Source organism: Prorops nasuta, unplaced genomic scaffold (genome assembly GCF_024137725.1).
Source record: "Prorops nasuta isolate Cenicafe-Biocafe unplaced genomic scaffold, Cenicafe_Pnas_1.2 PNAS00019, whole genome shotgun sequence".
Lineage (NCBI taxonomy): Eukaryota > Metazoa > Arthropoda > Insecta > Hymenoptera > Bethylidae > Prorops > Prorops nasuta.
The window spans coordinates 1,585,801-1,613,281 of NW_027116816.1; the positions used below are offsets into that span (position 1 = coordinate 1,585,801).

At 32.9% G+C, this 27,481-nt stretch overlaps 4 protein-coding genes across 7 annotated transcripts; 2 read left to right on the forward strand and 2 right to left on the reverse strand.

Annotated features, from left to right (window-relative positions):
* Positions 1–1,143: 1,143 nt before the first annotated feature.
* LOC136780541 (serine/threonine-protein phosphatase 4 regulatory subunit 4-like) lies at positions 1,144–9,846 on the forward strand. 3 transcript variants are annotated; one of them, XM_066738972.1, is made up of 15 exons: positions 1,144–1,437; positions 1,792–2,048; positions 2,116–2,189; positions 2,305–2,411; positions 2,486–2,715; positions 2,793–2,915; positions 3,013–3,119; positions 3,203–3,415; positions 3,495–3,827; positions 3,903–4,346; positions 4,416–4,548; positions 4,618–4,660; positions 4,742–4,755; positions 4,876–4,921; positions 5,566–9,846. In XM_066738972.1, the coding sequence occupies exons 1-15, from the start codon at positions 1,391–1,393 to the stop codon at positions 7,079–7,081; spliced, it is 3,687 nt and encodes a 1,228-aa protein (XP_066595069.1). In that variant the 5' UTR covers positions 1,144–1,390; the 3' UTR covers positions 7,082–9,846. The 3 variants fall into 3 exon arrangements, with proteins under 3 accessions (XP_066595069.1, XP_066595068.1, XP_066595070.1); XM_066738971.1 differs by having other exon boundaries at positions 3,495–4,346; XM_066738973.1 differs by having other exon boundaries at positions 3,495–4,346; positions 6,103–9,846.
* An 83-nt stretch (positions 9,847–9,929) lies between these two features.
* On the reverse strand, positions 9,930–20,174 carry LOC136780557 (serine-rich adhesin for platelets-like). The gene is made up of 5 exons (XM_066739007.1): positions 19,812–20,174; positions 19,274–19,319; positions 18,414–18,644; positions 15,566–18,332; positions 9,930–15,277 (listed from the first exon to the last, which is right to left on the reverse strand). The coding sequence occupies exons 1-5, from the start codon at positions 19,866–19,868 to the stop codon at positions 15,025–15,027; spliced, it is 3,354 nt and encodes a 1,117-aa protein (XP_066595104.1). The 5' UTR covers positions 19,869–20,174; the 3' UTR covers positions 9,930–15,024.
* A 719-nt stretch (positions 20,175–20,893) lies between these two features.
* LOC136780394 (uncharacterized) lies at positions 20,894–22,957 on the forward strand. Of its 2 annotated transcripts, XM_066738715.1 has the most exons (7): positions 20,894–21,291; positions 21,458–21,588; positions 21,664–21,714; positions 21,786–21,917; positions 21,983–21,999; positions 22,057–22,199; positions 22,270–22,957. In XM_066738715.1, the coding sequence occupies exons 2-7, from the start codon at positions 21,482–21,484 to the stop codon at positions 22,867–22,869; spliced, it is 1,050 nt and encodes a 349-aa protein (XP_066594812.1). In that variant the 5' UTR covers positions 20,894–21,291; positions 21,458–21,481; the 3' UTR covers positions 22,870–22,957. The 2 variants fall into 2 exon arrangements, with proteins under 2 accessions (XP_066594812.1, XP_066594811.1); XM_066738714.1 differs by having other exon boundaries at positions 20,912–21,291; positions 21,983–22,199.
* Positions 22,958–23,027: 70 nt separating this feature from the next.
* LOC136780395 (uncharacterized) lies at positions 23,028–24,266 on the reverse strand. The gene is made up of 3 exons (XM_066738716.1): positions 23,867–24,266; positions 23,612–23,763; positions 23,028–23,536 (listed from the first exon to the last, which is right to left on the reverse strand). The coding sequence occupies exons 1-3, from the start codon at positions 24,056–24,058 to the stop codon at positions 23,266–23,268; spliced, it is 615 nt and encodes a 204-aa protein (XP_066594813.1). The 5' UTR covers positions 24,059–24,266; the 3' UTR covers positions 23,028–23,265.
* Positions 24,267–27,481: the final 3,215 nt, after the last annotated feature.

Genomic DNA, 27,481 nt, shown 5'->3' on the forward strand with positions numbered 1-27,481 from the left:
GTTTCTATTCTGTGTCTCTCTCTTTTTTTATTTTCTTTGACCTAATTGCGTTTGTTTGTTATCTTTCAGCTGCTTATTGCTATGCTAAAACATAAAACAACATTAAAAAAATGTATGCTTCAGGAATATAAGGAAAAAGAACAAATAACATGTAAACACTAAAATTTACACACGAATACGAATGCGTTTATCTTAATTAGCGAAAAATCTAAGCATTTTATATTACATACAAAATGGTTATTCTTTGTATATATATATTAAATAGTTGATAATACCTACAATAACTTTTATATCGTTAAATTTATACATAAAAATATATTATACGCGATACCCACGAGGTATATATACTTATCTAAATTATATATTTTGAAAGTAAATATACTTCATATTTTATATAATACTATTTTATTATTATTTGTGATTTTAAGACTTTTTCCTCTCGAATTCCGCAGGAGCAGTACTTAGTGCGTAAAAAACAAGCCAAATCCTCGTGTCAATCCCTATGATTCTCCGAATGTTTTTAAAAAACAAAAACGAAACTAAACTGAGGTGGAAAAAAATAAATGTATATATTATAAGTATAATAGGTTGTGTTACAGTCGTTTTTGCTATTTTTTGAAATCTCATAGTCCCCTAATTGAGCCATAAAGTTATGGAGTTTGATGAAGAATACACCAGTATTCAACTAGACATACCGCTACCCCTTTTAAGGGTATTGTATTCTCTCTTGTGTGTGTATATTTTCTTGATGTTAACCTTACTGTTAATTAATTCCTCGTAGAATGCTGAACAGATACAAAAGCACACATTAAATCCAAGCCTAGAAAACAATCCTATTGACAGAGCTATTCATCTTTTAACGTAAGTATTATATAAAAAAAGGCATTTATTTTCTTTTCTGCTGAAAGTAAAGAGCAAAAATGAAAAAAAGTTCATGTAGAATCACGCCTGAAGAAATGACATTTAAACAAGTTACATCAACAATAAATAATGTTTTGCTAGGTGTGTGTAGGATGTCATTTGACACGTACATATGATGTATACATGTGTGATGCATTACCATTGTTTCGTTTAAACTCGGTAAATTTCGGGGATATTCGTCAGTTTCTACTGCATGCAAGGATGCAAGCGATCAACGAACGATGCAACTGATGCAAGTCGCTTTTATGCTTTGGTGTCTTGTGATACGTTCTCTTTTGGTCGGTTAATTCCCTTTCTCTATTGCATTTAGCTCCTTGTTATCTGATCTTTAATTTAATATTTCACCAGTGTCATCAGAGCATATATATATATATATATATATATATATATGTGTGTATGTATTAGAATAAATAATTTATCTCTCGTTACCTTCATCATGCATTGTTGCTGAATAAAATGTACTTAAAGAATGTGGCAAGTGGGCGATGATGTTATATGCAGTACTGCGCTTGATTTGTAAGTAACAAAACGTTAAAAATAATTTATTGGATAAGTTTAATTATATCAATGGACTGCTTTATTATACTCCAAGTAAAACACAACCTTACGCGCTGATCTTAAAATAAAACTGCGTCGATATTACATATTAAATTTCTTTTCTCACGAGAAATTTGTACCTATTTTCTTCTTAAATATAGACATAATGCTTAAAGTTTTATCATTTTCCTTTAAGGAAATTGAAGACTTAATTTTTCGTTTTGTGTAGTTTTATGGTAAGGTTAGGAGTTACAACGCTCTTAGAAAGTTCTTGATGATTTGCTTTAGACCAAACTAATGTTGTGAATCACTAATTCTTCGAAAATATTACAGAAAGGGAGAAGAAATCCAAAAGCTCAGTGTCATACAAAGTCTTCCGAATCTTTTGGCCACAGACGTACAAGCATGTATGTCACAAGTAGTGCCGAAGATGCAGCAATCCCTTCCAACTGCATCACCAGAATTTCACTTAGCTGCTGCCTCTACTTTCAAAACAATTATAGAGCAAAAACTTATAAGTCATGCAGTTTTCAGTCAAACGTTCCTGCAGAGTATCTTGAGCTCACTTGACAGTCACAAGAATGATTCAGGTAGAATTCATATATTTAGTATAAAGCTTTATGTTTAAACTCACATTTATTTACCTTCTTGTTAAAGTCATCTATCGTGCATGGTTGGAGGCCTTGTTGGATGTGATAGAGTTACTACCTGCAGAGGATATAAGATCGCAGGTATGTGGAATAAATATATGAAATCATTTGTACAAATTTTTATCATTGCTTTGTTTCTATGACAAGCATAATTTTATTTGTAAATTTGTAACAATATTGTAATTATTTAATATAGATCCTTGATTTTGCTGTAAATTATGGGCAATTAGCACAACCAATCTTATTGAGAATAGCAAGTGGAAAACTATTAGGAAAAATGTGTACTAGATTTGATTCAGAAATGTAAGCATATAATGAAGTTTAAAAGTTCTTTTGTTTCTTTCTTCCATAGTACTCAATGATTATGTTCTTTTTAGGATTCAAAAGGAAGTTTTGCCAACAGTGCAGTCCCTTTGTCAAGATGTGTATGGTGAAGTAAGAGCTAATATGTGCTTACAATTGCCATATGTCGCAGAGGGTCTTAAACCTGAATGTGTAAAGCCAGCCTTACTTCCTTCACTTGTAGAGTTAGCAATTGATGAGGACAGCGATGTAAGAATTGCTTCCATACAAACTATAGTAAATTTAATTCCTTTACTAGAACAAGGTATGTAATGCTGCAGTATAAGATTAATGTTTAAAAGAAACTGAGAGATGTTTAAGTAAAATTAATCATTTTTGTAGATACATTGATTAATATAATAGTTCCATTAATTAAAAAATTATGTGACAATGCATCAGTAACAGATGATGATGTAATATGCGTTATAGCCCAAGAATTTGGAAAATTAATCAGTAGTTTGCAGGGTATGATTATAATAAGTTTTATATCCATCCTGTTCAACTTAATTCATAATTTATTATATAGTTATCAATAGCTCTTATTTAAAAATTTGATTTTTAGATTGTTTGACAGTGGATAGGAAATGGTTTTTAAATTATTTTCAAGAGCTCTCAAAAATGGGATTGTCAGCAACAGCGAAAAAGTATGTCAAGCCAGAACTTACTTTTGTAAGTTAGCCGATTATTATTTTTGTTTTTTAAAATACTCTATTATTTATGATTACTCTTTGTAAGAATGAGTTTGCTTGCAGATTGTATATAGCGACATAGTAAGTCAAAGATGTTTGCAATGTCGGAGACAGTGCGCTTTTAATCTACCTGCTATATTCAATTTCGTAATATCAACATTATCGCCAACTTCATCATCATCAGAAGAGATAGATTTGATACTCTCTATTTTTAGCGCTTTATCATACGATCCTTATTACATGGTTCGAAGAACAGTTGCGTGTGGTTTTCACGAAGTGAGAGACATATTTGCATAATTTATCCAAATTTTTCACATATTAATCATCTATACATATTTTTCTTTGTCACAAATAGGTGGCAAAAATACTTGGTCCGAGGCTGGGATCAATAGAGATGGTTTTTGAAAGATTATTGAAAGACGAATCTGTGGAGGTACTGGAAGGCCTAATCCCAAATTTAACATTAATACTTGAATGGTTACATAGTTGTGAAATGACGAATAAGGAAGAAGTGAGAGTGGGCATTGGAAAAGCTTTATTAAAATGCGAAGCCGAAATTGCATCCACAAACAGCTGGAGACTAGCGGCAATTTTATTCGCCCAGTTTGAGTCATTACCTAAGCATTTTCCAAGTGATTTCTTATATTCCTACTTTGTACCATTGTCATTTACCAGAATTTTAAAAGCGGTAAGCTACTTTATTTTATCTGAAAACAGCTGTCAAAAACATGTTAGTAATAACGCTTACATGCGAACTTTACAGAGGCCTTTGCCTATTCGGCTGGCTGCGGGCAGGATGTATCTAGTCTTATTACGATATAACGCAAAATCTGTACAAAGGACGGAGCTGAGGAATAGACTTTTAAATGAATTAGCTAAAAGCTCCGACTACTATGTTAGAATGTTATTTGTTCGTATGATGGTGGAAGCGATGTCTATTTTTTCTACTGAATATTTTAAAAAGTACTTCTTTATGCCGTTGATGAATCTCGCTGAGGACCCCATAGCTAATATCCGATTAAAAGTGGTCATGTTAATGCCGTTGTTGAAAGGCCAGTTGCGAGTTCCTACAGACAAAAAGTTGTTAACAGCTCTGGAAACTACATTACGACATCTGGCGACGGAAAAGGACAAAGACGTAAATGCTGCTTTATTGAATGTCACGAAAGCTTTGGAAGAAATTGAAGTTCTTTACGAAGGACAGTCTGTAAGTTATTGTTTAGGAATGTTTTTATTTTTCATTAGGTGCTATACTATTTGTGTGTTGTTTTCCTAGAAACCGGCAACGTCTTCTAAAATAAATGAAGATTTAAAAAAACTTGAGGAAGAAAAGAGGATTTCGTTATCCGGAAAAGTAACCAGTGATCAGACTGGTAAAAAATCTCATTCTAGAAGTAGAAGTGCTATAAGTAAGGGATTAAACAAGCTATGGTTTTGGAAAATAATTTGTTTTCTAATTTTTTTTTACTTTTTTACAGCTAATCGTTCCAAAAGCAATGTTGAAACATCGACTAAACTAATGTGAGTACAATTTTTAAACACGATTCACTAAATGTTAATAATAATAACGATGTTTCAAGATCCATTTCTTTTATTTTGCAGACAACCAATAAAAGGTGAGCTATTTTTGGCCATAAAAAATGAAATTGGTAGCGTAGTATGTTGATATACGCTAGAATTAAATAGTTCCGGCTTTTATTGATAAATATCTTACTATTTAATATTATAAACCATAGATTCTACAAGTACTTCCCGAGAGCGAAGTGATTCCGCCAAGAGCAGGTAATCTCTTATATTTAACTTTTTCAACTGTTATGCATATTTTTTTTTGTTTTATTTTTATATATACAAGTTGTAAGCGATCATTTCAGCGAATCGGATGTTAATGCTTTTTTTATGGTTTTATATATTTTTATTTAATTTTAAATATTAACTAGACATCCTGGGGATTTAATCAATTACTAAAAACTCTTGTTATATGTTTCTGTTAGTATATGAATATATTTTAAGTATTTTTTAAATTGCGATCTTTATTTTTAATCATCAAAATGCATGTATTATCATCAGAAATGCTTCACCCAGTAAACGAGTACTACGTCGCGTGGATCTATACAGCTGGAAATTGATTCGTATATGGTTCGACTAACTTCATTCCATATTTTAACATGAAACTTGATATACTACACTACACCTGTTTCACACACGAGTCAGTTTTCGACAGCGTGCGAGCTATTCTTATAATTTTGTACTCGAGTCATTTAGTATTTCTTGCAATATATATATATACATTGCTATAAAACTTAGATTCAATAGTAAAGTTTCAATTGATTAGAAAGAAATAATGAGAATAGAACGTACGCGGACCACGCGGCACAATCAGGCTTTTCAAATCTCTTTTATGTATTGATTACTATGTATGCTTTTAGTACCTCTAATAACACCTTAACATCAAATTGGGTGCATCTTACGCCTAACAGAAATCTTCTAACATATCCTTCGGAAAAGATAAATCATAGCGCCAGTACAACAAGTACTGCAAGCCTCGACAATGATTATTGGAAAACAAATATTTTGGCAACAACAGAGAAAAGTTTTTCCAAGCTGTCTCTATTCGAAGCTTTAGTAACGAGTTTACCGAAAGAACGAAATCAAGGGTCAGAGCACAGATGCTGCAATTTTAAATATTGTCCATGTAACAAATATGATTTTGAATTTTCCCAGTCGAAACCTCACGCATTATGTATGCATAATCGGCATATTTGCTCCGATTTAAACAAACCTTTTTTATTAGCAACTAACTCGAGAGGGGAAAGAAGTCAGGATATGCAACATTATAATACCTCTTCCTTATTAACACGCAATATTTACCGTACTAACTTTGCTATCAGAAATAAGCTACCTAACGTTCCAGCACTGCGAACTTTAACAAATACGGCTCAATACAATTTTCCTTGGACTTTTAGCTCCTTGCCCGAGATACCAGTCGCACTCTCCGATGATGAGTTTCTAGTTGATGCCGGTATTAGAATGCCCGCTCAGCTGTTATCCTCACAGAACATATCGAAAATTCCAAACTGGCAGAATTGCTTCGACAAGAAAAAAGTGGGCAGTATTGATGTTCACAGAAACAATGCAATCTTCGATCAAACGTCAAAAGTCGTGAGGTATTCTTCCGAAAAATACGACCATACGGAGTACAGATCACCACAGGAAAGAAGCGAATTTAAGACTGATACATCTTTAGATTATAAGGAGAGATACTCTCGACTTAGCGCTTTAAAGGAAAATTTTGACGATCAACAATTTTTGAAGTCCGATCTAAGATCGAAGAGATATTCCACGCCCAATGGCAGGGTATCGTTTAGACTGGATTCCAGTGAGGAAAAGCCAATTGATGATAACTTGAAGAGAAATTCTGGTGTGAATTTCGGTAAGGACAGAAAGCTGATAAATTCGAAAAGCTTGTTGGACAGGGGAAAGAGGCACTCCGCCAGTTATACCATTAAAATTCCGGATTCGAAGGATACCAAGCAAAAGTTGAAGCGGCACAGTATGGATGTAACAACGGATTGCAGTTCCATTGAACGATTTAATCGACCTCTGAGGCGATATTCGACGCTAGATGTCAACCATAATCAAGGACTTGGTTCGAGTAAGATTCCTTTGAGGAGCAGTAGCATCTCTTCTGGCAGTAGAACGGCACCAACGACCAGGGCCTCCAGTCCCATACGCTCTCACTTTAGATTTAGTTTAGAGTCCTGTCCGATAACCGATGGCTTATGCACCGAAAATCGATTCGATAGATTGAGTTCAAGCAACGAGGAAGTTTACAAATTTTGTCAAAGATTTATAGGGTACGAATCCACCTTCAACAAAAATCCAAGTAGCCTCAGAAGCAGAGATAGTAAATTACCTGTACGATCTACAAGAAAGAGACTTTGAAGCTACTGTTACTACGTTTCCCATTATTTTACAATTACTGAACAATTTTAATAACTTCGTTAAAACTTAATAATTACAACACGGTAGATAATAGATACTTAAATTAAATTTAATCATTTATTTGTTTACATAAAGTTTGCATTATAGTTTTAAAAATAAAGTTTTAGTACATTAAAGTTAAGTTTGAAGAAAACTGGAAGAAAATTTATGCATTTATGTAAGCAATCTTTAATGTTTAAAAGTTAGTATTTGCATATATTCACCTGTTGGCGTTTATGCGCTTCTACATCTGGTTGCTTGCTAGAAAAGTATTGTTAAAGTTTTGTATATAAGACAGTTATTTAAACAAGACTATTTATTTAGCAATAGGCCTAGTTCTTATAAACTTGGTAAAAATGGGTGAAGAATGATACAACGAGCTAATGTCATATTTTAGAGTTTGGACATAGTCTTATTATATTTATTAAATTATTGTTTTAAAGGAGTATGTTATACACATAGACTTTTGAGATTTATAGACCAATGTTTGTCGAGAACTTAATATTATCATTGCTGTATTTTAGTCATTTAAATTTCTCTGATTTGCACATTTTGCACGGAAATTACAAGATACCTTGTTGAGGTTTAATAGAATTATATTTAAATAAAAACTGGGAATGTACAAAGATTTAGAGATATTATGTATTCTTGTATACTGCTTAAGATTGCCGCGTAAAAGTGCCATAAAATTTACTAAACAGTTAATTCATCAGTGTTTGTTCAATAACTTGTTATAAGATAAAAATCAGTATACGAAAATTATATCTATATTTATATTTCTATTAAAATTAATATATATAGAATAGATACAAAAACACATAGAAGTATAAAAGTCAAAAGTTGTTTTAAACAAAATATTAGAAAGGACTGAAGTAAGTTTTAATCTATTTTTGGATAGTAGACGTCACATCCAAAGACGCAGTGAAGCTTGAAAAAATGTTGAGCGTGGTTAAGATACAATATCAGAGATTACGACCAGCAAAAAGAGTGTACAAAACATCTTCAAAAAATCGAGTGTCTTCAGGTACGAAATTAGTATCTCTGACATATAGTAATGAACAGAAAAATAAACATTATCAAAATGCTTTATTTAAAATCAATTACAGAACCATAAAAAACTGAAGAAGATGTGGATGAAAAGAATAAGGAAACTTGATTGTGAAGAAAAATTAAAGATAATAAAAGCATTGATATATTTTTTAAGAATTGTACAAAAAGATGGTTGTATACAATATTTTTTTGTACAATACTATACATAGTAAGGTATATAAAAATTTCGCGATTTTTTTCAGAGCCAAGTGACATGAAAAATCTTTCAGATATAAAGCTGTATACTATAGTTTAAGAGGACTCGTAAATGGTGATTTTGAAATGTAGCCGAGGTCATTTTTCAATTATTTATAAAGATCACCATTTTATTTTAAATGAAATCCTTTATTTATTTATTACATATTGCTATAAATGTTTTCGTGGTTGTAGCATTATTGAATTAAAATTTACCACTTAGCACTTTATGTACGCCTCTCAAACTGTTCTGCAACTTTATTCTAAAAGATTTTGTTTCCGTTGTCACTAAGTTTCTGAAAAAAAGGCTTGCGACATTATAAAATTCCTTCCCGTGTATAGTGCAGTTTAAATATGTTTAAGATAATACACCTTTTTGTGCTAAACCGAATCTAACATAATATATGAAAAATAGTTCATACACACATTAAACAGGTTTACAGAGTAGATGATAATAACTAAAGGGGTCACTATAAGTGTATATAATAAAATAATATATTCATTATAGCCGAAGTGCAATATGATAATAGTAATACAAATTCTGAAATAGTTAACATCCTCGATTCTATTAAGAGTCAAAATATTTTAGAATTGATCTATCTTTGCCAATTCCGCTTAAATACAGCCATTTATTTTTGTATGATCTGTAATATAAAATTTAATCCCTAATGCAGCAATGTACATCCCATAAAATGAACGCATTTAAAAAGATAAAAGCATTTTAACAAAGTATGTAGATATAAGCAATGTAGTCTTTAATTTTGGCCTTTGCTAATCAGCATGATACGTTTCTTTCTTACAAAATTTATCTATCTGTCACATAATGTGTGTGTAATCCACAGCTGGATACTCCTCCTTAGCATTTGCAGAAAGATAACTTTATACTAAAATACGATAAATTTACAAAAAATCGTAAACCGTTGGTCTGTTATTATAACTATTACACTATGTGACTGAATTAGACTTGATTTCAATGTAACATGAACATTTTAATATTATATAGAACCGTTAATATATTGTTGCAGATTTGTTTTCGCCTCTTTTACAAATTATTTTAAATTTAAAGAAAGTACTTAAATGAAACAACTAGTAAATATAAATCTAGGAATACATAGGGGCCACCTGTGATTATAAAATCAACAAAAATGATTAAAGGCCATGAAGGCTTTGTAGTCATATTTGAATAATTTTCGAAGTTAAAGCTGAACATTTTTTCAAAAAATACTTTATATTCTTATGTTACAGATATGTAAATATATAAAGCTGTATTTTTGTGAAATAAATCTAATAAAAGGTACAATAAATTAAACAGTTTTAATAGAATAATATAATTGCATTGTAAGATCGAAAAATTAAACAAAGATATTATGTGCATCTATATTATATAACTTATATTTTTACTTAACATTCATATTTCCCTCGGACTATGCATACTGTTTTCCTTTAAATTATTTTGACCTGAAAGTGATAATAAAGAAAGTAAATGAAAACTCTGTGAAAGGAATTACTTTTTAAATATCTTTATTTCTTCTACTTCCTTAATAAATTCATAATTTCAACTACTACAAATTTTATACGAGTCTTAATTTATTTATGACGCTCTAAACTACTTTTATACCCTTATTTCTTTTGTTTATAGGTAATATAAAAATTTAAGATAATAAATCCATACCATTTTTTTTAGTAATTTTTATTTTATTTTCTTTGATGTACTGCTTTCAGCTATGTATTCTGCTATATAAGCTCTATTATTTATAGTTACCATTTAAAAGAGATCTAATTTTATAATTTCGAAATAGCATCTATCCAAAATGACACATTCTTTGTATCGCATCGTACTCTCATTTAAGCCCTAACAAATATAAAATATTTGATGGATGCTTTAAACTATTATTTCATAGTAATAAATAAAAATGATGACCTGTCTATTACCCAAATGCATATTAACAAAGATTCGAGCTGTTTCTTAATGTCTGTGCTAAAATATCGCACATACGTCTTATAAGTACATCTCGCTCTTTTCCCTATCCACCGCCTCTTCTTCTTTTCTCTCTTTCTCTCTCTGCTTATATTACTTCGAGAGGAAAATAAAATTTTCTGAAGGACGATTTCATTTTATTCCTATATAGAATTATAAGTTTTCCCTAAATAATAGTGTCTTTCTTCTCAAAGAACTGACACGTGGTCAATTTCGTGCAAAAGCACTGATTTGCTTCATCGAACTCTTTAATATGATAGCGCTTCGTGCTTTCAAGTAAAGTAAGAATCTGCTTTAGAAAACCGATTGTCGAATTAAACGATGATTTTTCTCTTATCAAATACGTAACTACAACTCTTATTTTAATAGAATTCACAAACTTTTTCTTATGAAACATGATAAAATTAATGAGCTTTATAGAAGCAGACGGTATAGTATTTTGGTGTTTTTCCTTAATCCTGTTACCTTTTTTATTTGGAATGACGATTGGAAAATAATCATACATTGTTAATACAGGGTTTCATATTATTCATGTTTGTCTGTACGTACTTATTTTTAAAGTATAAAAATTTTGTGTTATAACTGTCACATACCTATTATAAAGAAAAGAGATCAAAATATAATTTTATACAGGGTTTCTCTAAAAACTTCTATATATTTCTAACTTAAGCATCTTTCATCAGTGATATAATGATGTAGTAATACCAGAATGTAACTCTTAACTCGTATACTACATGCTACTAAATTCCTTAAAATTTTGTAAATGCGGAGATTATGAGAAATCCTGTATCCTTACAAATCTAATATAACTTAATCATTAATTAATAATAAATTAAATGCCCTGTGCACTAATAATAAAGTACTTGACAGATGATTATAAATAATTAAATATAAAAAATTCGTAAAATCTTTATAACTTAAGATACGTACTTTCGCAGACAAAATATTGTTATTTCGCAATCTATCCTATTTACAATTGAATATCATTTCCATCGCATATATTTGGTTCATAAAATACAAATTAAGTAAACTTCTTTCACTAATAATATAATTCTAATAAATAGTCGTCGGTCTTTAGATATGGCTCACGTAATATTTAAAGTAGAGTACGTAATTAAAGCTTATATTCTATATTAATTAACGGAAATCGAGTGAACCCGTGATGTTTTCTCTTGGCGGATCTTAAATATTTTAAAAAATAATTCTTGTAAAGTACATATACATTATGTGTGATCAATCAACTGCCACGTGTGCTTAACTTTCAAGTTATTCACAATAATCTATGCAAGAAAAATATATATTAATATGCTATAGTACTTAATTTTTGACTAGCTTTTATAAAAGTGACTCCTAATTTGATATATTTATATTTTATTATATTATATAAATATATTAGGGCATCGAATGATAAGTGCTGATTGAATTTTTATTAAAAAAGAAAAAAATGGATAAATGATGTTTGAAATTATTGTAAAAAGTGTCGGAAATGACAGTTTTAAAATAACACGAGTGTTACACGTCTAAAGCTTCAAAGCTTTGAGCTAGTTTGCTTTAGTTTTGTCCGACCCTGTTATTCTCTTAAGGTAAGTATTTTTTTCAGATACTATATTATATTATCGATTATTGGGAATTATAGATCTATTTTATGAGTACGTTATTCAAGATCATTATAGTGTTTACAATAATAAGAATTCTATAATGATATACTGGTACTCGTGTAGTAGTATAATACCATTCGTCATTGTTTTCTGGTAACAGCACTCCGCACTTTTGATATATTTGTGCTGGCAACTGTTCTTTCTTTGTTAGATGAAAACGCTTTACTTTAGCACATGCACGTAAATAGCGCATAAGTGCTTATTATAATTTTAAATGTACAGAATTTATATAATATATATTGTACCATATATGAATTATTATTATACTCGAACAAGAGATATTACAAATCGTTCGACAAAGATTGAGGGAAATTGTTGTCGCAAAGCCAATTTTAATAATTTGCGCATTTTTTTCAGGTTGCTTTTTAAGCACAATTTATTTTATGAGATATTTAGGAATAATGCTTCCTATTCGTATAGTCACAAAATGTTCTCGTATTATAACATCACGAAATGAAATGATTATCCTATTCCATCTTAAAAACAACATTACATGGATGACTATTTGTTTTTCTATTTTAGCTAATAAATATTTCTGTAAAACAGTCTAGGTTTTCATACATTATTATACACTTGTAAATTGTATGCAAGTGTTTCATAATAGAGACAGAATAGCTGTAACATATCAACGCTTATTCGCCATCTGAAAATTATTTCTAGAGAGGAGACAATCATATGCGAGAGTTCTTTCTTCAATTTTATTTGAAGTATCCTCATCCTTTTTATACGAACTGCGTTCTTTTCTGTTATGAGCTGTTCTTGGTAAGCGTTACATTTCATTTTATACGTAACTATGAATAATTTATCATTTTTAAGCATTTAAAACTTTCTATCATATATTCATATTTGTTATTTTTCAGTCTTCTGATAATACTAGCTCAATAATAAAATTGAAAATCCATGCGCATAAAATGGAATTGGTATAAGTTTACCGTAAGGGGTTGATTTGGCTCCCTTATAAAAAGAGTATATTGATTAGAAATAAAGTATAAAACTTTATCCTTAATTTGATTTTGATTCTCAATACTGCTTTGATCAGTTGCCCCTTGTAGGGCATAACGTATAGTCCATATAAACTATTTTGTGCACATACTCTCATTCCATTCGAATGTGAACTGTAATTAATATTTAGTTCTATAAGGTATAACTTTGATTTCATTCATTATTGCATTAAATATCACTACACAACAGCAACCCTTGTAACTGCTATACAAAAAGATATATCAGCTAAAGGCTCATTAAATTGTGCCACGCTGCAATTTCCATTTCCCATAATTGAAGACGCAAGAGGATAATAGATAATGACACATACGAGTTGCTAAAAAATCAGGTAGAGCGCGTAAATGGGTTTGCGCAAAATTCGAAGCTTTGTTAATGTAAAAACAAGCACAAGAGAATGTTAAAGGAAGTGCATAGTTTTTAAATGTTTGATTGAATCATTCAAGTTTATAGTATTTTTATCATTTTTCATTCGAATCAATAATAATTTATCACTACGAAAGAAGTCTTTACTATCGAAAAAAGACATCTTTTTTATTTAGCTTAAATTCTTATAAATATTTACTCTTTTTCGCTATTATACTATATAGTATAATAAATAAATAAAAGGTAGATAAAAGGACGATATATTAACAACGGATATTCTTGCTATATTTCGCTGTATAAAATATAGAAAAACTATCAAGCTTGTGTAAAAGTTTTTCGTTGCATAATGTTAGGAAATATATGTTCTATAGAATCATACTTTGAAACGTTAGACCCGAATGGACTACTTAAAAATGGGAATCTCATATTTAATTATACCGCGAAAATTAGTGTACTTCATTCATTAATAGAAGGTTAAAAAGTAACGAATGTTAGCAGACGATATGAAGAATCTATCAATGATCGCGAGAAATATACTAGGTAATCCTCAATGTACGTATATTTTAAAGTACTTGTTCTTTGTTGTTATTTAGCATATAATCTATGTAATTTTTAATTGCCCTAAAATTACATTATCGCACCTAGAAAGATATTATTAAAATGAAGATCTATTAAAGGCTGTGAATTCGATCTGATTTTTGTAAACTAATTCATACTATTATTAAACACCCTGTATGAATTCTATATATACGCAATGAAATAATATTTTTGCAAAATTGTTGGTTTCAGTTTAGCTTTTCAAGCACAGACGAACAATCTTAGTATATGTATATGTATAAAAGAAAAAAGCCTTTGATAAAATTCTTCAGTTTTCACTCTTTACAATATTCTCTATAGAAGTATATACTCATATAAAATAAAAATGATTCAAAAAACGATTTAACCATACAAGGTATACAATTCATAGATATAGTCTTTACTCTAGGGCAGGATTGTTAATATACAAATTATCATTACAGTTACTTATTGAGCATATTTTAGAAATTGTTCGACTCGTTGTAGGAAGTATACCATTATTGACTTTATTTCAACTATACGCTAGATATCCAGATCTTCCTGAAAATTTTATAATAATTGTTCCATTTTTTCTGGACCATTATAAAGGAAGACTACATAAAAAGGATCGGAAAGAATCTTTCCCTATATTTTACTGATTCTTGAAAACATCGACTTTTTCAGATTAGAATAAAATTATGTTGCAAATACCAGATTTCCGCGCGTATAGTGCAATCCAGTCCGGATATCCTATTTAGTGTCTTCGCTGTGCGTCAATATAATACTCTTTTTTCCACTCACTCGCTACCTCATCCATCAATTTTATTTAGAATCTCTAATATGAACTCGTATTATTTCATTGTTTTTCCAAACACATCCAACGTGAATAAATCCCTCTGAATAGGTTTCATTGATCTTTAAGATAATATTTGACACTAAAAGCGTAAAAGATTTAGCTTGACAGTGTGAAGAACCGTTGATATTTCACCTTCCGAAATCAAGACAAATGGAATGAAAATGTTGCAGCTTCAGTTCTGATTGTAAGCGTTACAGGCACCTGGCGCTCAAGATGTGTTACTTACTTCGGGAAACAGGAAATGATCACGAGTTGGTTGTGGCTGCTCGAAAGGTGAGCTGCTCATGTAACCAGGAGAAGGAGATTCGCTTTTTTCCATCACTGGAGTGATATTCGCGTAATTCGCTGATGCTGACGTGGTTAATGGGCGACCTTGTTCAACTAAAATGCTCCGATCAATTTTGTAATACTCCTTTCCGCTGCGGGGACGCAATGTAGTTGCTACTGCTCTACCGCTCAATCTAAAATTAAAAAATGAAAGAAAGCGAAAGCTTTTCGAGTGTTTCATGATCTTTGCAAAATTTATATAGAGAAAAAAAAATAATTCTATTCAAATAAATATACATTTGAATAATTGTGAACCACACACATGTACTTGATTTTAATAAATACTTCGCTAAGTTTAAAAGTAACTCTTTGTATCAAATTAAATTTCATAAATACCAGTTATATATTTCTCTATTTTAAACAAAGATTTGTTCGCAATAAATTATCTTTTTTCTCAACTACACAGCTCTCGCTGTATTTACCTCAAATTATCAGGTGTATCGGAGGACGAGTGAGAAGACAGGGATAAGGTCTCGATGTAATCCGACATGTCGGAAGTTCCACTGCTGGTGCTCCGAGAATCGATGTATGGGGTGCCAGAATTCTCTCCAGGGCTGCTGTAACCTTTGGCACCTTTCGGTATATCGGCATCCGTGGATGACGATTCAATGGGGGTCTTGATCTTTTGAAACTGGAACGAGAGTTCGCGCAACGGATCGCTGGATTTAGTTTTTCTCGGTAAACTACTGTGATAACAAGTAGGCGGAGGGCTTTTACGGCAAATCGACAATATATTTTGCTTCTTGTCTGTGATCGAAGCCAAGGATAACTCGAACTCTACGAATTCCGTTGCCCGGTGACTGAGCGATCCCGTAGATACACCCGAATCGTTGCTACTCGAGGAGTCCCTGTTGTGGCCAGTTTTCGAAGGTACCGATGAGGATCGACGAATTTTTATGAAAGACGGTAAAATTCCGGACACCTGTCCACCACCATTATTAATTTTCATCTCGGAGCTGACGCATGCTTCCTCGCAACCGTTGGTCAACGAGGTTTTGTCAGTCTCGCTAGGACATTTGTGAATGGTAAGATTCGATGGGAAACTGCCAGAGTTTTCGTCGTCCAAGTAATGAGCTGATTCCACCGAGTAAGATCTTTTCCTTGGTAGAATTCCATCCAAAGAATTGCCTGCTTCCAAAAGTCTACGCCTGAGATAGGGACTGGACAGCATGGCTGATCCAGGAATACGATATTCAGAATCCGAACGTTTCCTCGTGCTCTCAGATGAGGGGGAACCCGATAATGTCGGATTGCTCGAGCTCTTTATTCCACTGTTGCGTAACCTTGACAAGATCTCTTTGGAACATGCGTTGCCAGGCGACTGCATCGTCATGTAGCCAGGAAACGGATTTTTCTTCTTTCTCTTCAGGCTGTCCTTTTCAGAATCCGTTTCCAAATAAGCGACTTCGTTGTCTTTGGTATGGCCACATTTCTTACAAATAGTCCTATCGTCCTCTTCCTTATCGAGGCTATCAGCGTTTATTGATGCTTGCTTCATCTGCTCAGCGATTTGCTGCATCTCCTTCTCGGATATGCCGCTTTTAACCAACAAATCCTTGCTATTTTCATAGTGTTCGAGGGATTCGGTAAAATCAATATTAGCATAATTGGCTTGCTTGGATTCAGGTTGTTTGTCGATAACAGGCTCGACATTCTCGTAATTATTCGTGCAATCCTCATCATCTACCTCCTTCTGATCTTTTCTACGTTCAATGGTACCCTGCGATGATTCACGAGTTTTTCTAGCGGACGTAAAGATATTCAGTTCTCCATTCGCATCCACCACTGGCATTTTTCCTTCTCCAGACAATCTTACATGTTGCACGCTTACACCGGTTGGTTCTATGCCGGCTCCTCGTCTGCAATAGGGCAGAACGAAACCAGCCCAACTCATGACGTTGTGGCAAGGACATCCTGAGAAGGTTCTGTTAGATTGAATCGTCGTTATTTTAGCTGGACAACCACATTGCTGAAGCAGCACTGCTTGCGGAGCTTGTGGAGTATCATAATTAGGATAAGTCTTTGGCAGTGCAAGACACTCCTTGATTTTTCGAGGAGTATCGTAATACTGATCGACAGTCTGCTGAGGTACTTGTTCCAGTAGCACGTGATGTCCTCTGATAGTCCTGGGTACGTCGTAGTTCTCGTAAGGACCAACTAAACTACTCGTGCGAACTTGTATCTGTTTATGAGCTGCGGTGACACCGGTCTGTTCAGCTGGCAGTGGCATTGGTGGTTTCTTGCACTTTCTCGCCAAGCTTGAGTTGCTGGAGGACGGTTTTGGTGGTCTCGGTGGTAGCGTATTCGCAGGACTAGACGAAGTACGTTGCGCAGCTGTTGCTTGATTTTGGGCGTTCTTCTGCGTGCAATGATAATCGAGCTGCTGCGAGCCAGAGTAATCACTGTCGTGACTATTGCTGCTACTGTAGGAAGAGAGCGATAGACGATCAAAAGCGCGTGGGGGATGATTACATCCTAGATTATTAACTGCAGCAGTGCTATTGGCGTGGCTCGCGTTGTTAGTCACTGCCAGCGTCGATGATTTCGAGGCGGTCCCCAGTTTACCAATGCAACTGGCACATCGCTCCAGACCCATCGTTCCTTGGCGTGTGAGCGAGCAGCTACGCCAATCCGCGCTTTGATCCGGCACTTCCGAAACGGAAACCGTATCTCTGCAGCTATAATCCACGTCAAGCTCCGTCTGCTGTCGACTGCTCTCCGTCGAAGACCAATATGTCGAGCTCTCGTTTTTACAGCTGTCGCAACGCTCCTCGTATGACGTCCCGGAATACATAGTGGCGGGGAAAAAATCGCTGGCTCTGGTCTCCGAACGAGAGAATTGTCGTCTCGGACTTTCCTGGGCTGATGTCTCGCGACCCAATGCTCTCTTTTTCGTTGACAGTTTACCCTCGGCTGCTAACTGCAGAGTTTTAACGATGTCCTCACCTTGATCGGTTATCAAAACATGCAAACCCTCCCCACGTCCACATCTTGAACCGCCCTCGAAACAGAATCTACCATCTACCACTCCGTAACGTCTAAGATGAGCAATCTCCCAAACCCCGATCAGTCGAGGCGGTATTCCCATCGTGATGCAAAAACGCCTGTCTTGAATGTGTAGATGCGCCGGGCCATTGGAGAGTTTTGCTTTGGACGGTGCCGAAGATATCAATATCAAAAATTGTTGATCTGTCGACAAGTTTTTATATAATTATTGTGACGAGTTTTCTAGTTCGAGAGTCTTTAATGAATATTGATCATTTTGCTTACCTTCACCCAGATTATTAGAAATTTTCACTTGCCACTGAATTAGCCTCTCCCGTGTATCAAATGCGAGGATCACCGTTACATCCTGACAGATTATGGCTACTGTATTAGACTCCTTGTCAAGAGTAAATCCGCTTTGTACTCCAAGAAAATGCTCCAAGCTCAGAGATGCCTTTGTTTGACCTTGCTTATATCTATCTTTGCTGTCACCATAAAGCTGCAAGTGCAGACAATCTGAAATAATCCATTATTACAATTATTTTATTTGATTAAACAAACATTATTTCCTTAGCAAAGCCACATTTGCAGACACGTTTCCGGAACACTGTTAACATTTTTAACACTATAATAATGTTTGTCTTGTTAAGATTTATTTCTCAACTTATTGAAATCATTTTATTTTCTTAATTTTTATAATATTGCGCGTACAGAAGGAGCTTTCCTCCGAATATCAATGTCTCAGAGGCAAAAAGATTTGAGTATTTAATAGTTATTGCCAGTGATTAAGTGCTTCTTGGAAGTTTTTTTCCTGTTTCTTCAGGCAGTCAATCCCTAACAGATGTAACAGCTGCTACCCCAAAAAGGACCAGGGGAATCTTTTCCAAATGATCATAAGCAGAAAAAGTTTTATTCAAGAAGATAAATTTACTACTTTCCAGCTTTTATAATTTCTTTATATAAAACAATAATTTTTTGCACAAAATAAATTATTAAAGCTCCTATAATGATTACTTGTAATCAATTCGAATTTTTTCGGCATGGACTACTTTTTCAAATAATTATTTTTGACGATATTAGCTATTTGGAAATTTCTTATCATTTTAACATGGGCCAACATTTAATTAATAACGATAAACACTCACCTGCTACTGGTGACAGCTTTCTCATAACACACCATCGTGATTTCCACTGTGAATTGAAAAAGAATTTTTTTATATATGCTACATTTTACTAAAAAAAAAATGCAAGAGCTTAACAAATTTATTAATTGGTATTGAACACTTAAAATAAGAATATTAAGCTAATACGATCCAACAAAGAAAAGATTAGATTTTCCCCAAAAAATATCAACGAAATTTCGAGTTTTATGGCAGCAATAACTCGAAAGTTATAAGAGCTGAATATTATCTCGCACTACACTAACACATTGTTAATAAGATTAGCGAATACGAGAAAATTTACTATTAACTCGAATTGAGAATTTTCAGTGAGACACTACCTTACAAAAATACTGAATTTTACAATTTTAATTTACAAGAAAAAAATATATGATACGATATGTGCGACTTTGCATATACATATGTATAGTAATTCATAAGATCTAACTATGATAATTTGATAACGGGTTGATACGAGGAAATAACTTGTGCAAATGCTTTCGCAATAAACGAGCACTATTACCTTTTTGCCGTCCCGAAATTTCACATTTCCTTCGATAATACAATTGTTATCCACCATTGTAGAGGGTTACTACTGCAGCACTGCTTCTGGATATTTTTCTCATCACTAAATACCGGCACTAGATTATCTTATTACCGCGCGTTTTATATTTTTATCTTTCTCTTTCTTCCCTTCCAACCTCGTTAACAGAGTTCAGGTTGCATCACGAAAGACATATATTTCCTTGATGTGAGATGTAATTAGTATAGAAGAGGAGAGAGTGGCGTTCAAGAATCACGCGGTAAAATCCATAATTCGTACAATACAGCTCAGGCATCCATCTTGGATTTCCTGGCTGCACACACTGCTCTGCCTGTCTGTTCTGGCGCTTGCCTGTCCGTCTAGTCCGTCTGCTGCTATTCCTCTTTTCCCCTTCCTTTCTCCCTTACTCAGTATTCCCAGTTCCCTGCACCCTGCTTTCAGTTTCGACCTCCCGTTTCACCGCCCCCTACTTACGCTACTGCTTCCTCCACCCTCAAACTACTACTCCCCTGCCCTGACCCCTCCTGAATCCTGATACCCAAGTTCCCCACGCATTCAGAAGGCTATGGTGGAGCAGGGGGCAGCCACGCTCTTTAATACGTCTAGGCTACGCTACTCCAATACACAAATCCCGCAGTTATTCCTTTTACTCCGTTTTCCACACATTGAACGTATTTCGTACATTATTCATTCCTTACGCACTTCTACTGCATTGGCGTAGAACATATACTATATGTATTTTCTATTATTGACACGTCTGCTATTACTATTTCATTTATTTTCCACTTCCATTTTCTGAAATTCTCTTATTCTAAATCAAATAATGAAATATTTTGCTACACGCTTTATGTGTCATTACTATTTTTGTATTACCTGATGTCAATGAAAAAATCCAGATGCATCTGGATGCATCGCATCTACAACTAATCTATATCAGTTTTTTTTATCTCTCTCTCTCTCTCTCTCTCTTTATTTCATACGCACACATAGCTCTAATTCTAATATAATAAAATATTTTATTTGTAAATCTTTTTCTTTTGTTTTGTATGTGTGTATGCCAATAATAAAGATATTAATTTTCAAAGTTATTAAATTGTTGGCTCTGAAAAAAAAATTGATTTCGAAGTAACGGCGGAGGTAAAAGTAGAAATCTCCTGTAAATGAATGCTAAACAGACGAGTCAGTCAGTTTCCTACCCACCATTCGCTACTGTTATTGACTTGCCATAATAAGCAGCTGTAGACGCTGTAGTTGAACTTGAAGTCATTTTTCGTTGTATTGAGTGAACTGGGTGAGCCCGATGTCCGTTGAGGGGCGTTGAAGTATTTCAGGAGTTTAGGTTCAGACGGTTCAGTTGACTTTAGTTAGAGTACTGTAGACTTGTAGACTTGTAGTATTGTGTAGAGTGTAGAGGGTAGTTTGTTGCTGATTATGTTAAGGAGCGCATAACCTAACTTTTGTAAGAATTATTTGTTTATATATTATATTTAATAACAATTAAACACAAATTAGAGATCGGTTTTTTTTCACTCCACTGCCGATTTGGTGCATTTAGTTAAAATAAAACAAATTTATAGTTTGTTATTCTAATGAATCTAATCATTAAACTGGTTTTAACAATGCAGCAAAAAAAACAGACCTAAATAACAATGTCCCTGGTATTAACAAAGCAACAACAAAGGCAATCTTTATCCGCTAAAAAGTCCGCCGTCAAAGGCTTAAAAAATGTATTAGCTCTTCCTCAAGAAACTTATTGGTATGTCCTGCATTTATATTTTGTTGATTATATTATTATTTTTTATAATAATAAAATATGTTGTCAATTTACCAGGCCTTTTGTGAAAACAGAAAGCTGCTCAAAGTTAAAGCAAGTTCTAACGGAGTAAGTTTTTTAACAATAAAAAAGTTACATATTTTTGTTTATTTCTTCCAATTATTTAATTGATCTTGCAGAACACTTCCAGTATTGAAAAAATCTGCAAAGATTCCATGGTTGCAGCTTAGGAAACTGAATAAAGAGGAAAGGATAAAAATAAAAAAAGAAGCACTATCAAAAGAAACTCATATAGTTAATAAAAATGTAGTGTAAGTTGAAATAACTTCATATTTATCTTTTTATCATCAAACTAAAAAGTTTTTAACTTTTCTAGAACATCTGTAATAACAGGTATAAATGCTGTTACTCGTGCAATTGAAAAAAATAATATTTGCTCTGTTTTATTAGATGCTAAAGTGGAGCCATTACTTTTAGTAAAACATATAATTATCATGGCACAGATAAATAAAATACCAGTTCTTTTAATACCTATTCTGAAAAACATTACTGTACAAACCATGGAAATTTCTACAGCAGCATTAGCTTTAAAGGTAATTCATATATATGCTCTATATATACACATTGGTGTTAGAATAATTTGCTTTTTTTTTATATCTTCAGATAAATGTAGCCAAAGATGAGAATCATCATTTCTATCCTTTGTATAAAATGATACAAAATATTTCTAAGGATTTTCCAATCCCAAAGAATTTAAATAAAATTATTCAAAATGCAGGATCCAGTACTAATGATAATAATGATCTTTTAGCAACAATAAAAGAAACAGCTACACTTGTAGAAAACACAAATATTCCAAAAGAATCTAGCTTCACACTGCCAAAAGGTGTTTATAAATACAGATCATCTATACACGAAAGAGCATATACACCCCCATCTACTAATATTGAAACTCACAGCTATATGAAGCAAGATTGGAGTGATTTTATTCCAATAAGTAAATCTGATTCTGATGATGATAATAATAGTGTTTTAAACAAAGCATCAAAGTTTCCATTAAATAAAAGGTACTCCAACATTGACTGCAGTACTTTGCAGAATAGTAGTATGTCAAGTACTGCTAAAGAAGCGGAAGAAAAATGCAAAGAATATATGGAAAATCAGAAAATGGATATTACCTATCTATCTCTTAAAGTGAAGCGCTTACAAGGAAACAGTAAAAGAGTTAAAGCCACAAAAATTAGAGAGAAAAAAAAAAAATAAAATGACAAACATTTGTATTAACATGATTTACTTTATTGTATCAGTTTATGAAATATATACATATATTATTAAAAACATTCCATAGATATATCACAGCCTTTAAAAATTGTACAAACATAGATATCCTAGCTTTTAATGGAATTTCATTTATTCATTAATTTATAAATGTATTTAGAAATTGTTATACATTATTATTTAACAAATAGCAAATGTTGACAGATGCTTTTTTTATATGCATAAATTTGAAGCTCTTAATACATCAGAGTACATTTCAGTCTTCCTGGGATACTCGTTAATTAAACATCATAGACTTCATCAATAATATTTCTGTATAATTCCTACAGCAAAATTATTTTCATATATTCCGCAATTGTCAGAAAAATTAACACTATGATTTTATACAGGTAAACTTGAAGTAACAGAAGACTTGAACATTCTTGAAAAAAACATAAGACCTGACGTTCCTCCTGGAATTCGGCTTAGTAAAAATGATATCATAGCTATTAATTGCAAAACAGCACATAAAACAGTCAAAGGTGTTGATTGAAGTTGTAAAGCACAATATAAAGTACCAATTAAAGTTAGAAAATATGATAAGGAAAAACACCTTCTCTCAATAGTAAAAAGTGACTTCAAATAACTCATAGGACCCCATAAGAAGCAAAAACTGAAATAAAGTGTTACAAGACATTATATCTTATATATGACTTTTTAAATGTCAATTTTTAATTTATAAATTTACCTTGCTAAAAAGAAAACACTTCCTAATGTGTAAAGTAGTGCAAACTTTCTGGCTTTTAGAAGAAGTACAGGAATGTAAAGTGCAGAAAGAAAGAAACATAAAACACCAGTAAAAAGACAAACTGTGAAAGCTATTAGCCTCTGTACCCGTGTCTGTTATATTGATGAAAAAAAGTATATGTAAATAAATATTAATAAATAATGTTTATATTAATTACAAAATATATAAAAGTATTTTGCACTGTTAGATACATGCCATACTAGGGCAGCATTCTTTCTGTGTTTCCTCGAGCCACCCTGAATCACTTCTAGTTTCCTCACTATTTCCATGAAACCATTGTTTAAAATTAGGTTTTGATATTGATACAGAGGGGACAGAGAATTTAGTTGTTCTCTCATTTTTATTACTTAAAAGATATTCGTTTAGTTCCTTATTCAGATCTGCCATATTTATGTCTAATGAATATAAGACATTACAGCCTTAGAGCCCACAAAAAAAAATTTTGTATAATTAAACATTAAATGCGTTAAGAATAGTATAAGCAACTGTGTTAATATTAATATATGTTAGGATTAAGAGGTTAGTATATGTTATGTCTTTAAATTGTCAAATTATAAGGAATCCAATGGAATCTATGAAATGGAGCAAAGTTACAGCGTTGCCAAGCGTAGTGTGAAATTACACTACGTAGCAAGGTTGCCAAGTGTAGTGTATAAAAACTTTTGGTATGTACAGTAATCGCCAGGTATGGCTTTCCCATAATTTTTCGATGCTTTTAGGAATCGCATTAAAAAGATCAGCGCTTTTACTTCGCGCACCTAACTCACTCGTTTGCTTCGTTCGTATGTATATACTACAACTATAAATTGAATCGTGTGTGCTTTCAGCTATAGTGTATAGTAATCATTTTCCATGTTAAATTACAGAGTGAAGCTAGCTGAACCACACACGATTCAATTTTCCACTGAATTCCCACTGTGCAGTGTGCACTACATACACCATAGGAAATTGATTCGGCGACCTTTCAGTTAACTTCACTTCGTACTTTCTCTACGAATTTCAAAGACGGCGATCAATTTTCCACAGTGTCTATACACTATTAAAAAAACTTATAAAAAACTTCGCCTAAGCTCGGTAAATTTCGTTATACACGTCAGATGTAAGCGGGAACTATAAATAGTATAAATGCAGACATTTGTTTAACAGAACATCATTTATTATAACATGCAGATGTCTTAAAATATTTATTAACTACATTTTTTATTGTAAATTAATTGCAAAACAGTATATATAATGACGATATTCACTTACAAAAGAATTATTTTTAAACGGTACTACGCGACACGAATTTTTTAAATGTCACTACACGGCGTGGAATTTTTAAACGCGCATTCATTTTAGAATAAGATCGTCTAATGTATAACAAATATTATTTTATTAAACTGTAGTGAGTTCATTTTATAGTTCATTTAACTTCAAAATAAAATGATGAGAATTATGGGTTAAGAGAGTCCTTGAGTCTTCTACTTTTAATCGTGCAAGCACTAAACACGCACACGCGTGTGCTGCACACTGATAATTTTTACGAGTTTTCTAATTATTACACTTTTTTTACAAATGAAAGCTTTTATTTTCATCACATACAGTATTCCATTAAATTATTGTATTATATAAAATCAATAATAATGAATGAAAATTTACTTAAAATTAATTAAACTGTAACAAAATAATTTATTTTAATTAAATTTACATAGATTTATTAAAGAGCGGTAAAATTTTATTAACATAATAATAAAATAGCACGTATTTGATGAAAATAAAACACTACATTATTTTTAATCGCGACTAATGCGAAATAAATGTCAGTGATTATAAAAAGAAACAGCGCGATTTACTGACAACTCATACGCGGAAATTTGATAGATAAACTGAAACTCGCGCTTCAAAAAAATACCATCCGGGACAGGTACTACTCGTTAAGATTCTTTTTTACTGGCTTTTAAAACGCTAAATTTGCCATATGATATAAAATTGTTAACATTGCAATGTATTAGCATAAGAATTTTCGAAAAAATGGTCAATCCGTACTTGGCAAAATAATCATTTTAAAAGTTGGTGAAAGAGATCCTACTCATACCGATAGCAGTCGCAACTGATTTGCGGAATATCTCAAATTGCAACCAATCAGGTGCGATTGCTAATTAACCCGCTCACAATAAGCGATACCTGTTCCGCATAGCCCTCTCGCGTAGCGGGTACATCAACTCAGTTATCAATTATCCGCGTACCGGTCGTCAGTGGATCCCGCGTTGTAGTTTTTCGTAACCACTGAGTACTGACATTTAGTTTAAATTAGTCGCGATTAAAAATAATTTAATGTTTTATTTTCATCACTTATGAGCTATTTATTTTATAATATTAATAAAATTGTGCCGCGTTTTATAAAATTTAAATAAATTGAATTAGCTTTTATTATTTTTATACAAACAATTTAAATTTATTTAAGATTTTATTAATTATTATTAATTTCTAAATAAATTTAAAATTCTAGTTAAAATTTTTTAATAGTGTTGTGCAATTATAAGTATTCGGCATTGGTGACGATAAATTGTTTAAAAATTAAGCTTAACTTTTCTATATAATTTCCGCATATTTAATTATGTCAAGAGGGAAATTTAAGTAATGCAGTTGGGATATTTTAATAGAATATATAGTAATGAATGCAGTGTGTGATGAAAATAAAAGCTTTTATCTGTGTATAATTCGCGTAATAAATAGAAAATTTGTGACTACAGTCAGTGCGGAGCGTGTCTATTGTGTATGTGTGTGTGAGTGCTGCAGCGAATAAAGACAGAAGCCTCAAAGACTGTTAAAGCCTGCCAGTTTTACTTTAATTATATTAAAGTTAAATAAATTAAAATTAACTCTATAAAATTACATGCAATAATTTATTTCTGTTACGGTTAGCGACTTCACTAAAGAGTGAGAGAGCGCGTTTAAAAATGTCACGTCGAGGAGTGTCGTTTGAAAAATCCGAGTCTCGTAGTGTCAGTCGATAAGTGCTCGTCGTGGAGTGCGGTTTTACAGAGTAGTATACCTTAAAATAAAACTCGCGTTACGAAATGCCGTTTGAAAAATCCAAGATTCGAAGTGTCAATCGATAAGTGTTCGTCGCGTAGTGCGGTTGTCCCGCGTAGTATACGTTGAAATAAAATTCGCGTCGCGCAGTGCTGTTTGAAAAATCCGAGTTTCGAAGTGTCAGTCGTTAAGTGTTCGTCGCGGAATGCGGTTGTACCGCGTATTATATGTTGAAATAAAAATCGCGCCGAGCAGTGCTGTTTGAAAAATCCGAGTTTCGTAGTGTCAGTCGATAATTGTTCGTCGCGGGGTGCGGTTGTCCCGCGTAGTATACGTTAAAGACAAATCGCGTCGCGCAGTGCAGTTTGAAAAATCCGAGTCTTTTAGTGTCAGTCGTGAAGTGCTCGTCGCGTAGTGCGGTTGTCCCGGTAGTGTACGTTAAAAAGAAATCGCGTCGCGTAGTGCCTTTTGAAAAATCCGAGTCTCGTACTGTCAGTCGTGAAGTGCTCGTCGCGTAGTGCGGTTCTCCTGCGTAGTGTACGTTTAAAAGAAATCGCGTAGCGCACTGCTACTTTAAAAATCCAAGTCTGTAGTGTCAGTCGTGAAGTGCTCGTCGCATAGTGCGGTTCTCCCGCGTAGTGTACGTTTAAAAGAAATCGCGTAGCGCAATGCTACTTTAAAAATCCGAGTCTGTAGTGTCAGTCGTGAACTGCTCGTCGCGTAGTGCAGTTCTCCCGCGTAGTGTACGTTTAAAAGAAATCGCGTAGCGCACTGCTACTTTAAAAATCCGAG

Excerpts from the sequence above, each read along its gene's own strand:
- LOC136780541 (XM_066738971.1), top strand. The coding sequence starts at position 1,391 with ATGTGGCAAGTGGGCGATGATGTTATATGCAGTACTGCGCTTGATTT. Across the intron at positions 2,916-3,012 it reads ATTAATCAGTAGTTTGCAGG|ATTGTTTGACAGTGGATAGG; the intron begins GTATGATTATAA and ends TTTGATTTTTAG. Across the intron at positions 4,549-4,617 it reads TAGAAGTAGAAGTGCTATAA|CTAATCGTTCCAAAAGCAAT; the intron begins GTAAGGGATTAA and ends ACTTTTTTACAG.
- LOC136780557 (XM_066739007.1), bottom strand. The coding sequence starts at position 19,868 with ATGGTGGATAACAATTGTATTATCGAAGGAAATGTGAAATTTCGGGAC. Across the intron at positions 18,645-19,273 it reads AAAGCTGTCACCAGTAGCAG|ATTGTCTGCACTTGCAGCTT; the intron begins GTGAGTGTTTAT and ends GGATTATTTCAG. Across the intron at positions 18,333-18,413 it reads TTCTAATAATCTGGGTGAAG|ATCAACAATTTTTGATATTG; the intron begins GTAAGCAAAATG and ends ACTTGTCGACAG.
- LOC136780394 (XM_066738714.1), top strand. The coding sequence starts at position 21,482 with ATGTCCCTGGTATTAACAAAGCAACAACAAAGGCAATCTTTATCCGCT. Across the intron at positions 21,589-21,663 it reads CTTCCTCAAGAAACTTATTG|GCCTTTTGTGAAAACAGAAA; the intron begins GTATGTCCTGCA and ends TCAATTTACCAG. Across the intron at positions 22,200-22,269 it reads CAGCAGCATTAGCTTTAAAG|ATAAATGTAGCCAAAGATGA; the intron begins GTAATTCATATA and ends TTATATCTTCAG.
- LOC136780395 (XM_066738716.1), bottom strand. The coding sequence starts at position 24,058 with ATGGCAGATCTGAATAAGGAACTAAACGAATATCTTTTAAGTAATAAA. Across the intron at positions 23,764-23,866 it reads AAGAATGCTGCCCTAGTATG|ACACGGGTACAGAGGCTAAT; the intron begins GCATGTATCTAA and ends TCAATATAACAG. Across the intron at positions 23,537-23,611 it reads AGTGTTTTCTTTTTAGCAAG|TTTTTGCTTCTTATGGGGTC; the intron begins GTAAATTTATAA and ends ACTTTATTTCAG.